At 36.2% G+C, this 16,940-nt stretch overlaps 1 protein-coding gene across 1 annotated transcript in view; it reads right to left on the bottom strand.

Annotated features, from left to right (window-relative positions):
* The window catches only part of SKAP1 (src kinase associated phosphoprotein 1), a 482,593-nt gene extending 471,721 nt beyond the window's left edge, over positions 1-10,872 (bottom strand). Inside the window, exons 1-2 of the mRNA XM_081343140.1 lie at positions 10,803-10,872; positions 3,112-3,214 (exon numbers count right to left, since the gene is read on the bottom strand). Of these exons, the coding sequence (XP_081199266.1) occupies positions 3,112-3,214; positions 10,803-10,854 (155 nt within the window). The 5' untranslated portion in view covers positions 10,855-10,872. The remainder of the gene's footprint in view (positions 1-3,111; positions 3,215-10,802) is intronic.
* Positions 10,873-16,940: the final 6,068 nt, after the last annotated feature.

Genomic DNA, 16,940 nt, shown 5'->3' with positions numbered 1-16,940 from the left:
ACACTTTGGACTCATTGCTAGCCTTTGTGAAACAGACTAAAATATTCCAATAACCAAAGCATACAAATCGATCCTTTGAATTACAAAATGCTGTAAAAACTGTACAAAAATCCTTATGGTAATCCAACCTCCTTTCCGACATGCTCATCTCTCATATTTTCATTTCATCAGCACTGATTTCATTCTCCTGGCTGGAGAAAACAAACCAGGGGAACGTTTCTTGCAGCAACAGCTTCTTCTTCCCTATCTTTTTTTCCTCCCTGCCTGCTGAGCTCTCCTTCCACAGCTTCTTCTCTGTCCCCTTTCCTGCCAAAACCACCTCCTTTTATAGCCTCTCCTCTCCTCTCCCCTCCTTTTCTCTTCAGTTCACCTCCAGCTACAGAAGCACCAATCAGCTGGAGCCAATCAGCTGGAGCCCTGTGGTGCTCCTGAGGCTTCTGCTGAGCCCCAACAGTCCTGAAGGTCCAGCTGCCTCTCCCTTAGGCTTGTGTCACTTTAGTTCATTCCCCTCCCCTCTACACTTGTCTAGGAGGGTTGCATACCTGCCATATGCCAAAGTACCATTGGTGGTACACGTACCACCAGTTGAAAAGCCCTGTTCTAGAACAACAGAAAAGAAAGTCATTCCCTCCCGCATGACACTCCTTTAGATACTTGAAGAGTACTTCACATATTCCCCTCTAAAAATAGACAGTACTATCACCATTCTGCACTGAATTTGATCCTAGGTCCAGCAAGTGTCTTGGGAGCTCTCCTCTGAATTTATCCTAGATAGATTTAGGTCTTTATGTTTATCTCTATGAAATTTCCACAAGTTTATTTCAGCAAACTATTCAAACTGGTATAATTTTGTGTCATCTGCATATTTGATGCAATTCCTCCAACCAAGTCATTTATAAAAGTGTTGGGGGGAAAAAGGGCCCAGCATAAAATCTGTGGTATTCATTTTGACATTACTATCCAAGCTGATGTTGCACTATTAACGAATACTATACTGACTGGGTTTAATCATTCAGCTAATTGAGTTAATCTAACAGCTGTATCGTGTAGCCCATATTTTACCATTGTGTTAATGAGAATTAGAGCCAGTTTGGCTAGAAACTGGGAGACCTAGTCCTGCCCTAGGCGCAAAGCCAACTAGGTGAACTTGGGCTGGTCACTTTCTCTCAGCCCTAAAAAGAAGGCAATGGCAAACCACTTCTAAAAAATCTTGCCAAGAAAAACCTTTACAGCCCTGAAGAGATATGCATGATTGAAGAAATCTTGGGAGGGGAAATTGTCATTAAATTAGACTTCCATTTGCCAATGAAAGCTTCTTCAAATTATTTCAGATTGCTCTCGCAGTCACTAAAAAACTTCAGTGGCCTATCTCATTAATTGTTCACTAATGCCAATAGTCTAACAGCCAATACATTAATATTGTTATTTTGGCTGCATTCCTACTATAAAATTGAACTCAGTTATAATATGCTGTGTAAAGACAAACTGTGCACTGTAACAAATAAGAAATGCATTCAAAAAAAGAGTAAGCACAGTATATGACACAGGTGATAGTACAAGTAATTAGCAGTAGTTGAAATGAAAAATTATTTTTCTACTATGCATAAATTTAACTTTCTGCTTAAGACAAGTAGAGCAAATGACAAAAATAAACAAGGATTCTTAATTTGTGTTATTTCCATGGCTGCACATTTTTTTTACTTATTCCACAGTTCTGTCTGATGCTATTCTTGAAATAGAGAGCTGCTATAAAATTCACTTTATAGATACTTTGAATGTAAACATTGCTCCAAATCTGAGCTTTTAAAATATTTAAATATTAATTAAATATTTAAATTTTAAATAACTTCCTTGTGGCATTTTTTTTGAACTTCCACTAGTCGTTCCACAATTTGCCAACTAACAATTTATGAAATCCTGGTATTGCCAATAGTTTTATCAATAAAACTCTTCAAATTCCTCAACTAACCTAGTTCTTTGAAATAAATAGCACATTCACAATATTCTTGAACACTTAATTTCTTACACTATAGAGCACAGAAGCACATTGGAGACACCACTGTCTAACAGTAATGAGATTGATATGTCCTACTAAATTATGGGAAACTATATATAGCTTTCAACCTATAATTCCTAGTTAAATTCTAGGAACTCCTCAAAGAACATAAATAAATGTAAACTAAAGACTTATGTTAGAATCCCATCATTCCAAAAGAAAATCTGAAACCCAGAGGTGGCAAACCATAGGTTTTTGGAAGAAAGGTGTTTTAAGAATATTACCAAGCATATAAAGTGATAAACTCTGCCATCCAATTTCAACTGCATGATTTCAGTGGGAGATATTCTATGAAACACAGTTAAAAATAAAGCTGGGGCATACAGTGTGCAGCATTTGAGGAGTGGATTTCCCATATTTGCTCTATACCAAAGGAAGACATTTTATTACCACCATTTGTTATGAACTACAAATTTCTTGTCATTGCCATGCAAGCTACATAGTGGAAGTTGAAATCATAAGTATCTTGAAGACAACAAACTTACTTACTTCTTTTCAATCTTAAAAGCCAAAGTATTTCTGAACATAGGAGATTAATACATTTAAGTATGGATTTATTATACAGTAATCATAAGAAAAAACATATATAAGGATGGATTTCTAAGTTTTCTGTCATCCAAATACAATTCTCTCATGCAAGCACACTCTCAGTATTAAATACTGCTTGAAAAGAAAGCATTGAGGAGGCAGACTTCAGGAAATTAAATTTCAGTTGGGGAGAGGATTCTACATTCCTCACACAGCCATATTTTATTAGTAAAAAATGTATTTTGAGGACTTTCATATATTGGTCATGTTATATACTGGTTATATAGTTGGTCATACTAGTTTGGCTCTCATAGATTGGGAAAACACAAAGACCTATAGAAAAAGGCAATCAGATTGTTAGCATTGGATTGCTGTATACTTTCAATGGAAGCAATCTTTTTTGGATATATCAGACACACAGGAGAGTGGATTAATGAACTTGCCAGAAATAATTGTGAAAACAGTAAATACAATGTCCTCTTCCCTCACAGAAATTGCTCATGAGAATTACATGCAGTTGTACACACCTCTCTTTAAGTTGTTCAATATCAAACAGAATTTCATCTCTCTGTATCCGTGCTCTAGCAGTAAGGTTTTCACTTTGTAAGTTTTCCAGATAATCTTCAACTTCTATTGGAAAAAAGTTTGCAAAGAAGGGAGAAAAAATAATTAGACTTTCTTCAGAAATGTAAACAATACACTGAAAATTATTAAACTAAGACAAATAAACATAACCTAACTCATATAAAATAAATTAAAGGTGAATGTGAATTCATAAACAATGACAGTAAAAAATAACAAAGCTAAATCTATTAATAAATGGTAATGATATTTCTAATATGCACAGAATAAAATCACCTCTAACTAAAAGAAAGCAAGTTAGAAAAAACAGAAATAGACAAACATTGTATGTGTGTAGACAGAGGAAACAAATCTAGACAGCACACTTAAAAGCAGAGACATCACCCTGTCAACAAAAGTATGTATAGTCAAGGTTATGGTCTTCCCAGTTGCAATGTATGGCAGTGAACGCTAGACCATAAAAAAGGCTGAGCGTCAAAGAATTGAGGCCTTGGAGCTATGGTGCTGGAGACGACTCCTGCGAGTCCCTTGGACTGCAAGGCGATCAAACCGGTCAGTACTAGAGGAGATCAACCCTGACTGTTCTTTAGAAGGCCAGATCCTGAAGCTAAAACTCAAATACTTTGGCCACCTAATGAGAAGGAAGGACTCACTGGAGAAGAGCCTAATGCTGGGAAAGATTGAGAGCAATAGAAGAAGGGGACGACAGAGATTGAGGTGGCTGGATGGAGTCACTGAAGCAGTAGGCGTGAGCTTAAATGGACTCCAGAAGATGGTAGAGGACAGGAAGGCCTGGAGGAACGTTGTCCATAGGGTTGCGATGGGTCAAACACGACTTCGCAGCTAACAACAACAACAACAGAAAGAGGAAGGGATCTGGTTTGTTATGATTTATAAAGGCCACAAAAATTCAACATTTCTTGAATTGTTTTATCAATTACATTTTTTAAAAAAAGAACGTTCCCAAAGGGAAGAAAAGGTAGAAACTTTTTTTAAAACTTATTTTATTTCCTGGATATGAGATTGCTATTTGAGCCATTTCTTCACATATGATCATATATTATTCTACAATATATAATTGTTTTGCACCACGAAATGTACATATAAAGGGATGACATGGCCTATTCCTTGGTATATCTAGATTTTTTCAATGCATAATTATATTGATAAATAAGCCAAAGGTACATAATTAATTCTAATCCCTGTGCTATATTAGATTAACAATAGAATGCATTGTAATAAAAAATTCCAATCAATTCTGCAAATTTCTCCAATACCCAACTTTCTTCTCACATTTCCACAGATACCAGCCATTTTCATAGGAAATGAGATAGAAGCCTGGACACAAAATTTCAGAGTAGATCAGGAAAAGTGTTATGTAAACAGTCAAAAATTGAATTACTGTATTTTATTTTATTATTACACATCTGTGATCTTATAAAATATCCAGAAACAAGCAAACAAGTTCAGATGCCAAGAGGAGAAAAACAAAGAAAAAGCAGCCTTGCCCAACTTAGATAAACACATTTTTTAAATGTTGGGATGGGGAAGGAAGGGTTAGAAAAACTTGTAAAAAGAATAAATTAGCTATTATCTAATAACAAAATATAAAGTTGGAAACACATAGAACTTCACATTTCAAAATCCAATGAAAAACGTCCTTTGGACTGCCAGTTTAAAAACTGCATTTCAGATTAGCCCTAGTTTATTGTTAGCCAGAGGACATTAGAGCTAAAAATACATTTAAGTATGTATACTAAATAAATTTCTTTCAGTACTGAATAAACACAGCTTGTCCCCTCATACCTGCCAAGATTAGGAAGTAATTTTCCACGCAGTCTCACACCTTAGTAATTATTCTTTTATAAATTAATTTCTTGTTCTTATTCTGATGATGTAAAGTAACACACACCTACTACAAACAAACATCTCTATGTGTAGACAGAGCACTTGACAATCCAACTTGTATATTTCTGATCTATGTTTACTAAACAATATGATTACTTCTGATGTCATATAAGACAGACATGTTAGTTGACACTGCAGCCTGTTTTTCTAGCTTATATTAATAAAATGTGCCTTCACTATTGGAAGACCTAGAGACTTTCTGGGTTGTAAAAGATGCAGCAAGTTTGATAATAGGAGAGCATGACATGCAATTAATCTCCATTCATAGCCTGCTCTACTTGTCAGGAAACGAAGACTCCTTTTTTAGAAGGAGATCTGAAGACTTCAATTAAAAAGAGTCAGCTAACAAGAAAATAATCTAAGCTAAAGGAAAGGTGGCAGGTGCTGAAAATGAGCTGTTTACGAGAAATGTCAGCTCAAAACAATAAAGCACTGAACATTAAAAAGAAGCAAAATGAAATGAGTTGACAGTATCACATCCTCCATTTTAAAAAGGAAAAGAAGACCACATGTTCAGATGGGGAAGATAATTCAGTAAGAAAAAAAAGTGTTTCTAAACCAGAGCTCAAAATGTTGAAACTTTTGAGCTAAAAAATCTCTTTAAAAGTTGTTTTTAGTTTCTTGTTTTAATTTTGGGACATATGCAGCTTTCATCTCACTAATTCACACATGGGGATCAAGCATTTGTGATCAAATTATAAAAGCAGCTTCTTAAAATATTTTCTGACTAAATCCTTGCAACAGTGGATGAGCCAATAGAAATTTTTTATTAACACTATAGTGGAAATAGCAATCCAAAATTTATTTAGCAGATAAAGCTTTCCTGCCATAGAAAATATACAATAAGAAAAAAGCATAATTATCCCAATTAAATAAACAATTCAAAAGTAATTTAAATAGGTACACGAATGAGAGGAGGACAAAAAAATTAAATCAATATCATGGAGCCAGGTGTAAGCATCAGAAGAGACTAAGTGGCACTGCTATTAATTTCTAGAAACTTGTTTATCAGTTGTATGTACAATTCTGCACATACCCTAATATATTTTTTTAATTTTAAATATTCTGTAAATATATGCTAGCATTGCAAACAGATTGTAGGATAGCATTCTAAATTTATGGAGAGAAATATAAATTTATAAATTAAAAACACTGTTTCCTTCAAAATATATATTTGTAAAACTGTTTGGCTAGGATTAAGAAGACTAAATAGCAAAATGAACTAAATGTTACATCTTCTCACCTTCTTCAGAAATCAATAAACTTTACCATCATCTGCATCATTTTGGTATTATAAAATTATATATAGACTAAGGATACAGATAAAATTGAAATACTGAAGTTTTTACAATTTTGGAATGAATTAGAAAAAAAGCTTTTCTTCGGAAATAGATTCTGTTTAGGTTTATAAGCAAAGGTAAGCAATTTCATGATTTCAGAAATGGGATTCTAGAGTTGACTAAAGTCACTACTTTATATTCTTTATTCTTACTTTTTTCTATTTTTTTCTTTTTTTCTTGCACTTTTTATTCTATTCTATTAGTTTTTACTATATTTCACTATTACAATTAAAATTCTTAGATGGATAGATGATAATATACATAGGAATAGTTGAGGTCTATTGATGAAATTGTTCTATTTGTGTTAAGCATCTTTTACAAGATTAGTTGTCTTGTTTGATGAACAGCTAGATGGTCAAGATCACCAACCTTCTATTCTCAAGAGTTAGATGAAACCATTCCTCACTTTTCTTTCTTTCTTTCTCTTTCTTTTTTCTTTTTTTCTCTTTTTCTGATGGTGCAAAGGGCAGCTTAGAAAAATTGTCAGATTAGAAGTTTATCAGCCCTAAATAAGGCTTGGCTCAGAAAGATCAAGAAACAAAAATGAATAAGCAGCGTTACACCTTAATATATACCCATACTTTTTAAACAACTGCACCTTGCAAAAATTGAAACCATCCAGCATATCCTCCTATACTGTTTATTTTACAGAAATATCTGTAGTATTCATCTTTTTCTATTACTTATAAATTGCCTGACTATACAAGCCAATGTTATGTCACCATATCACTTTCTAATTATATTTCTAACACATTATGTTAGTTTTATGCAGCAGTGTGCAAAATTTGTGTAGAAGTGATTGTTAGAAGTAATCAGACCTATGTAGATTATATGTGCTATGTTATCTTTAATTCATGGTTATATTGCTATAGCTTATTTTAGTTCTTTTTATTTGGACCGCAGGATATTACATTATTATACATTATATAACATTCCTTAGTTATAGCTTTAATCTTAATTAATCTTGTAACTTCTCAAATACTTTTATAGGCTTCAGTCTCTGTTTTCTAAATGAATACAATACTCTTTTCAAAACTTGCAATCATAGGTTACCATTAATGGCATGACTGTAAACTCTTAAGTATTTTGTCATATATTCATCAATGACAAAAATATGCAGTTTTGTTATTTTATCAGTTAAGAAGATACATGTATTCTGCAATTTTTGTAATATTAGATGTTAATATTAAGTCTATTGCAGCATTTAAATACACAAACAATGAATGAAATGCTTTGTTATTGTTTTTATATGAATTTATGTAGGGAACTTATATAGGAGAAAATAATAGGACACACTTAGAATGCAGAGACCCTTTCTTTTCTCTGAAGGAGTCTGATAACACTTTTTCCAAATAATAAATGGTACTGAAGTCACCAGATATATGGTACTGGCTTGACTAATTTGGATTTAAATTGGGAAGGGCTGGGAAAAGGAAATGGAGACAGGTTGATTATGCAGATAAAGGTTATATGTGAGGCAGATATGTTACCTGCTCAGTTAAAAACCCATTATTTGTAGAAACATTTTCAGATAACCTAAAACACTTTAATGTATGTGAGTTCAGCAACCTTTCTCTTAATGGTGCAGTTAAAATCTCATTTTTTCCAAAAGGATTGCTTTAAAATCTATAAGAGAGTACCCAGGGAGGTTTAAATGCCCCAATACCACTTTGTCCTTATTTTGAATCCTGATGTGTCCTGATATGAACTTGGGTCCATTAATTCTTTTGAGCAAATTGTCTTATATGTCCTGTAGAGATGCACGTTAGCAGATGACGGCATCTGTCATCCCAACCCATTTATGTACTCGTTTGGGCCTGTGATGATATTGTTGGCTTGATGTGGGACCAAAGTACACATCTGGATTTGTTGCAGGGCCTCGAGTCTAGTAGATCACATGGCTGCATTCGAATCAGTTTCGTGATATCTCAACTATATCCCAGACTGAAATCCATTTATAAGATTGGGTCAAATCATTCTGGTTTTGGAGGTGAAACAGCAAATGATTTCCCAATTGCAGTCAAGCTGCAAAGTATCCAATAATGAACTTATGAGGGACTCTGCTAACAATCTCCAATATATAGCAATTTGCTACATTGATCTCACTGAGCTCAGTGGAAGTCTCTGAAAAGGTCTCAATTTGTAAAAAAAAATGCACTGGTTCTGCTGAAGGAAGAACACTAGCTTTCTTTCATTCTTATTTATTTATTTATCAAATTTATTGGCTGCCCATCTTACTACAGGGTAACTCTGAGCAGTTTACAATATTAAATATTCTTAGATGGGCAGTTGAGAAAGGAATATATGTCAGCACACTTTTCTGCCAACCCAAGGATTGAAGGAATGCATGTTAATGTGGCCATAAGGAAAAGCCCTATTTACCTCAAATTCAAATACGTTGGCATTCATTGAACCAACTCCCAGGAAGCATATATAGCAAGCATAGATCACATTTTAAAAACAAAATCAGTACAGATCATCCTTGACTTACGACAGGGGTGTCAAACTGCCAGCCCGTGGGCTGGATGTGTCATGGCAAAACTGCACCCATCCCATTGCTGGCAATGGAAAAAAGTCGTAATATGTCACAACATGTCACGTGATGTTGGGAGTTTGCCATCCCTGACTTAGAACCACATTTGGGGCCAAATTTTCCATTGTAAATTGGGACAGCAGTAAGTTGAGTCAGACCTGATTGCTATTGCAATCAATTTGTTATTCTGGAGATTGTTAAGCAAATCACCACAATTGTTAAGTGTATAATGTGGTTGTCAAGCAAATCCAGCTTACCAAGGATCACAAATCACAATCAGGTGACTGCAGGATGCTGCACTGGTTTTAAACACAAGTCAGTTGCTAAGCATCCAAATTGTGATCATGTGACCACAAGGTTGGTGTGACAATAATAAATGAGAATACAGGTGAAAAGTCATCTTTTCCATGGACATCATAATTTTGAACCATTATTAAATGAATGGTTACAAGTCATGAATTATCTGTAGTCTGTGAAAGCCACAAGAAAAGTTGAAGAGATTAAGTAACATCACCAAAACACCAAAAGTTTGGGGCTAGTTTTCCAAGAAGGGGATATGTCCTTTTTTCAATATAGGTTCTTTACCCCACAAGATATTTTCCGTGTTTAAACTTTTAATTTAAAATCCTGCAAAAAAACATGGCCCTGAAAATAAACAATCTACTGATACAAACTGCTGTTGTAATCTTAGGGTTTGGGTGACCTAGTTGCCAGCATGTTGGTCAAATGTATAGTATCAGACTGCAGCCCTAATTTATAGTTTAGCTCCAATGCAGCATTAAAACTTTAACTGATAAACCAGTGAAGACAAACTTTAATCCATGTATTACCAGAGAAAGGTGTGAAAGAAAATGTTAAAGATTTTAATTTACATTTAACAATAGTCATTTTTCTAAATCTTTACCTTTCTTTTATCACTTCGTAAACCCTGTGACAGAGGTGTTCCACAATTTGTCCCTTTATTTAAATTTATTACAGTAATCCATTAAAAGGCAGAGAGAAATTATTACTTTTAAAATAATCATTCAATGGTCATAATTTTAGCAGTTATTTTCACTGTCTTACAATAAGTAAGGTTAAGAAATATTAGAAATTGGAAATAGAGAACATAGGAACTGGGTGGATTTTTCATAATAGAAGAAATTTAAAAGGAAGCACAAAAAGCTCATGAAGTACTAAAATTGCTATATGCCCTGTTTGACAGAACAAAGGCATCTTCTATTTGAAAGAGCTATTTTTCTTAATCTGGTTTAAAGCACTGCAAGAAACAAATACAAATGTCCCAATGTTGCCCTTCACCAGTTAGCCTTCACTGAGTAGGCACATAATAGTAGTCAAAGACTTTTACACTATAACAAGATGCATTATACCTCCACTGAAGCCATACATATTTTTAATGTCCTAAGGAGGAGTGGGAGGTTGATGCTCTTGCTTAGCAGTAAGTCATATTATAATCTGAGGATTTTATTATAACAAAGGTTTGGACTCCTTCATTTGACCTGTTTTTGAACCTATGCAGCCCAAGTCCAATTTCTGTAATATCCATCATTCAAATATGAGATGCCTGTTTATTTATCAAGCTGCAGTTTTAAGTTGGTGTTTCTGCTGAAAAATCAGCTTTCCCAAAAGACAACCATGAGGTGCCACTTCATGAGACAACAATTAAATCTACCAATACCTCAATAATAATTAGTGGTTAAAAATAAGATAATATACAATCTACATTATGTAGTGAAGGGGGAATTGTATTCAAATTTCTTTAACTAAAGACAACATCTTTTGACCTTTATTTCCCTCACAAAATTTCTGAGCTATAGACGAAATGCTTAGTTATTGAAAGGAACTTTATAGTTACCTCCGAAGAGCTTCTGGACGTCCTCAGGAAGGATATCAGCTGCAGCTTTCATTAGGAACAAATCTAGAATAAAAAAAACCAAATGAACCAAAATAAAATCTGCTAGGATTTATTGCTTCTTGCACTATTTAGCAGTTGCTGAAGGAAAAAGGAAGCAAGGAGATTCAGCAGACTGTACAAAGAAAGGGAAGGGCCTGTTTGTCTCCTTTACAATTGCAAGTCCCTCCTTCTGTAACAGAAAAGGCTGAGCAGGCACCTGTGAGAGTCAGAAATGCAGCTGTAATTCAGTTGTTTGGGGAAAGCATTTCCTCCTTCCTTATCATTGTAATCCAAACCATGTTTCCTTGATTTAACTTAAAATGATAGGAAGGATATGTTTTTTGGTGTCTCTAGCATGCACAAGGAATGATGCATCCATTTCCACAGAGGTTGGGCCCAGAGCTTCCATAGGATACCATAAAAGGGGCCAGCTTTCTTAGAAAGGCCGCTTTTAAGTGCCTTTTTGTTTGGATGTATAGTATTAATTTTTTAGCATTAAATTCTAACATCTGGGATGTTTCCTAAATATTATCAATTTAAACTTGTTTATTAGAGCCGGAAATCCAACATTCATGCAATAGGGTAATTCTCCTGCAAAAATAGCAACTGAATATTTCCTGTTTCCTTGGCTGAATAATCCTATTGGTTCTTCTGAAGAGATTCTCTAACACACGGCTGTCAAACTTACCGTATCACGTGAAATGTCGTGATGTATCATGACTTTTTGCATTGCCGGAGCTGGGGTGGGCGCAGCCTCCACACGATGCAACCAGCCTGCAGGCCGACAGTTTGACATCCCTGTTCTAACAGATCCACCAAGTAATCTAATACAAAAATAACCAACACGTGGTGATGGTGGTGGTGGTGGTGGTAGTGTTTAAGTACCTTTTAAAAAGGGTTAAAATGTAAAATTCAACATTTCTTAGAAATGATGTAACTTACCCAATCTTTCAGAGTAGATGAGCTTTAAAAAATAAATAAATAAATAGATGAGTCTCTTGAGTTTTCTGTCAGACTCAATGTTTCTGAATATTGGTGTACCACGTATTTGCATTCATTCTGGGATGTTTTTTTCAATTTCTCCATCTAATTTACCATCTTGGGATTTTTTTGGTAACCCCCTTTTCCAAGTATTAATGAGATCTGATTACTCTTGCTCTGCTTAGTTTCCTGGATCAACTAACGTCAGCTAGGCCAGGAGTCTTCAACCTTGGCAACTTCTGGGAGACTTCAACTCTCAGAATTCCCAAGCCAGCATAGCTAGTGGAAGAATACTGGGAACTGAAGTCCACAAGTCTTAAATTTGCCAAAACTGGAGACCTCTGAAGTAAATGATCTTGCTTGGAATAAATATCCAATTTCTAATATATTTTAATTTATAAGAACAATATAGATTAAATATAAATTATATGTATCTGTACTTGCTCCAAATATCTCTGATATCAGACTTCCTGTGAAGTTAAATAACTCTGATCTTGAAAGTGTCTTTGTAACACATGCTCAAAGCTTTTAACATTGGATATGAATAGAATTTCTTAATCTTTGCAGTCTACATTTTTAGATTTAAATAGACTAAGGGCAGCAGCAGCAACTAACTTCAGTAAAGCAATATATTTTATTGAAAAGCATGTATTCCACAAGACATATTGCTAGGTAAGTATGAATATAAATAAAATAAAGACTGTATTTTAAAATGAGCAGCTGCAATGAACCAAGAGTAACTCGGTTTTTGAAGAGCTTTGTTTTTGGGTTGTTTTTGAGTTTAAAAGAAAAAGTAAAAGGAAGTGGGTTTATAAAAGTATTGCTGGATGGCAATGCTTCTTCTTAAAACATATTATTCTGAGGAAACGTGTACAAACTTCAAGCCTATGTATAAAAACTTTAGCTTATATAAACTAAAGATAATTCTTCATTAACTTAGAAAATATTTATTTTATTGGTAAAATTCAATAGTTTTGAGCATTTTTAAATTCTGTCACCATATTATTTAGAAATTAGTAATCTGCTAATTTGTCATCTGTGGCTTTGGTATAAACAGGTTTCTCTTTCTTATATTTTGTTCCTTATGCATTTAATTTTCTCTTTGTATATCCCATTTAACTTTGTAGCTTGTTTCACACATCGCTGTTTCTTTTAATAGTCATTTATTCAGTAAGGCATGATGGTCATATTTACACATAGCACTAACATGTAAACAACTATTTTGGAGCTGGAGCACAATTTGGAAATTTAAAAGCATCTACTGGTTCATAAAATGGTTTCCATTCACAAAATGGCTATCATGATAAACTAATCACAAAACAAGAGTAAGTAGCTTCATCAATTTTGCAGGTTCACATAGCACATGTTGATGTTTTCATATTACCTACTCAAGTTTCTATTATGGCATTAATGGAAGCTATATCATAATTGGTTAGGTTACATAACATGATAAGAAACACAATGATTTACAAATTGATAAATTCACACAATATGTAAATTACATAAACGTAAGACTATTAATATGTACTGCAAAACTCCAAGTGACTAACAGATGGCAGCAGATCATGCCAAAAATTCACACTCTTTGCTACCATCTAGCAATCATCCAAGTTTCTATAGCCTAGCCCTAGACGTTGTAGCTCTTCCATGAATTATGTCTATATTATTAGCTAAAAGGTAGTAGTGAAGCAGGAAAATATGATGTAATGGTGAACAGACAGTGAAAATATACAGAAGAGCTGTATGCCAGCAACAAAGAGCCCTAGCCTCGTCAGGATGATGAAGAAAGGGAAACAAAAGTAGAACTAGCCATTCTTCAGGAAGTCATTGTGTAGGAATGAGCCAACTGACAAATAACAAGGCCACAGGTGTTGATACCATCCCCACAGAATTGCTGAGGCCTGTACCACCCATAATCATCAGATGGATGTGCCAGAAAAAATGGGAAGCCTAATGGAATGTGTACCTGAGCACAGAGGGAAGAGCATTTTGCCAACTCAGAGCTTTCCCAGGAAGCAATCCACATCAAGGAACTGCATTGACCTAAGCTGGATGGGGGAAGAGAAGAGGTTCAAAGTTGAATCTCTCAGGATATATTTAGTACGTCTATCTTTAGTTTAATATAACCATTAGGTATAAGAAAATAAAGGACTCAATTGGATCTCACTGTCTCGAATTTGGGCTTGGGCCTACAAGAAATAAATATTTTGCCAAAGAACGAGAAATTATCAGTGTTAATTCCATTGCTAATGAAGGTCAACTCCTAGGATTGCTACAGTTACTGCACAATTGTCTTCATCTTTCAGGCTAGTAAGATTTTCCTTAAGATCATACAATAATATCTGGAACTGACATTGAAAGGAAATACTAGATGTTCATACCGGCTTCAGAGGCAGGTTGTGGTACTTGTGACCATATTGTAAATCTATGCTAGATCATGATCATGAGAAAGCTAAAACTTTTAGAATCAAAAATAGGAGTAAAGATTCAAGGAACAAAGAACAGTGATATTTGATATTCTGATGACACAACACTCCACTCAGAAATTATTTCAGCCATGTCATGCGCTTAAACTCATAGCAAAAGGCAGTCATGCTCAGAATAGTGAGTGGTAAAAGGAAATGAAGCCACTAAAAACATGGTGGCTAGACACCATCAAAGCTAACACTGGGCAGAGCATACAACAAGTGATAGAAGCCATACAAGATCAGAAAATGTAAAGAAAGATGGTCCAAGAACTGGACAGTATTGATGATGACAGTATCATTATCATCTTACCATTCCAAATGTACCAGGTTTCAGTCATAAATCATAAGGTTGAAAGGTTGTAGGTTATCTAGTCCAAGACAGCACAGCACAGTTTTCCTCACACCATCTCAAATAGCTATCCAACCATTCCTTGAAAACCTTCAGTGCCAATGCATCCTTAATTTCAGGAGGCAAGTTGTTGCATTGCTTAATAACTCTCACATAAGGAATAAGGAAATTCTTCCTTATTTCACATTTGGATCTCTTACTGTAAAGTTTCTGTTATATACTGGGTTCGTTGCTTGATTGACAAGACGAGGTGAGTGAGTTCACCAAGAATCATTCTTTATTTGGTTACAGGAACTGAACTGAGAAACAGGGCTGCAAATGCAGCTATTTATACCCCGGCAACAACAACAACAACAACAACAACATTGCCGCCCTAGAGGTAGCCAATGGCAGTGCTGGAGACGGGTTGTCTGAGGAGCTGGGAGCCGTTAGCCAGCTTCCTTGCTTAAACAACCTTCCAGCAATTAACCCCACATGATACTCTTTAGTAAGACAAAAACCCAATACATTACACCCCTCCCCCCTAGAATGTACACACATTATAAATACAAAAGGGATGATTACAGCAATTACATGTTTTACAGAGATACAAAAGAAGTATGCAAAAGTACACCTTTTCCGTTTGCTAATACAGAGACTCTCCTGGCTAGGAGCAATTCAATGACACAACATTATAGCTCAGTTATTTTGGAACAAAATCTTGTAAATACGCAGGAGGCTTGTGAACCCTCATGGAATACCTGGGAGAGCTGGACACTCCCTGGTCTACCAGCCTGTCTGCTGGGCTGGGTAGACCAGGGTCCATACATTCAAGCGAGTCTAGCTGACTCAGAATTCTCTGGCTGGCCATTCTAGGTCAGCCCACCTCAGAGTCTAATCCTTCTGCAGAGTTAGCACAGCAGCTGTAGTGTTCTGGTTGACTTTCTCCATCAGGGGCCCTATGTTGCACTCCCGGGCTTTGCCCCTCCCCGTTGCTCTGACTGCTTGGGACCTCAGAGCATATGAATTGATCAGCCTGACTGCCGGTTTGAGGTCTGTGGATGGGACCTGGGACGAAGTCCTCACTTTGTGGCTGTTCTGGAAAATGCTTCCTAAGCTGATCGATATGGTGATGAATGACTCGCCTGCCCTCTAGGCCCACTTCGTATGAGAGAGGGCCCGATGTTTTGGTGATTTTCCCTGGCACCCACAAGTTCCCATGCGCATAGTTCCGGGCCTACACCCTGTCACCCACTTGCAACCCCCTCGGGGGACTTGGGCAAGAGGCCAAAACTGGTGCAACCTGTCCAGTTTCATGATTAGTCACCTCCCCCAGCACAGCTCTGCTGGGCTTTTGTCCATTGCTGTACACGGTGTGGAATGTTGGCAGAGCAAAAAGTCGGCCAGTCTGTGGTGCCAGTCCCCAGTCACTATGTGCTTCAGTGATTCTTTCGTGGTATGCACCATTCATTCGGCTTGCCCATTACTAGATGGATGAAATGGAGCCAATGTCGCATGCCTAATGAGGTTTGCTCTCAGGAAAGCCTGAAATTCTGCCACAGTAAATTGGGCCCCATTATCAGACACTATGACGTCCGGTAGCCTGTGCATTGCAAAGAGTTTCCTAAGCACCTGGCTAGTCCTAGCAGTAGTCATATTTGCGATTGGTATAACTTCCAGCCATTTAGAGTGGCTGTCGACCACTATAAGAAATAACTGTCCCTGAAAGGGCCCAGCGAAGTCTATATGAATCCTCGACCGGGGAGGGGTGTGTGTGTCTCCTTCCATCTATGCACAGGAGCGTGCAGCATTTCAGGCCTAGACTGCTGACACGTGTAACACCCGTGTACTTGAGCTTCAATGGCTTTATCTAATCCTGGCCACCATAAATAGCTTCGTGCCAAAGCTTTCATGTGAACAATACCCGGATGACCTTCATGAAGCGATTGCAATACCCTGTCCCTTAATGAGGTGGGAACAATGACCCTGTTCCCCCATAGAATACAACCCTTATGAGCAGAGAGCTCGTGTCTCTTTGTGAAGTATCTCTGGAACTCAGGACCTTCCAGCAATTAACCCCACGTGATACTCTTTAGTAAGACAAAAACCCAATACATTACAGTTTCCATCCATTGTTTCTTGTTTTATCCTCAAATCCTCTGGATTTCAGAATCTCTTCCTTACAATATCCCTTCATATATTGGAAGACTGTTATCATGTGTCCCCTTAGTGTGCTAAATTTCTTCAGCCATTCTTCATAGGATTTAGTCTCCATGTCTTTAATCATCTTTGGCGTTCTTCTCCACATTCTTTCCAGTTCCT

This window comes from Vipera berus (genome assembly GCF_964194415.1).
Source record: "Vipera berus genome assembly, chromosome: Z".
Classification (NCBI taxonomy): Eukaryota; Metazoa; Chordata; class Lepidosauria; order Squamata; family Viperidae; genus Vipera; species Vipera berus.
Note: the sequence above shows the minus strand (reverse complement) of the source record. Positions and strands in the feature narration are given on the sequence as shown.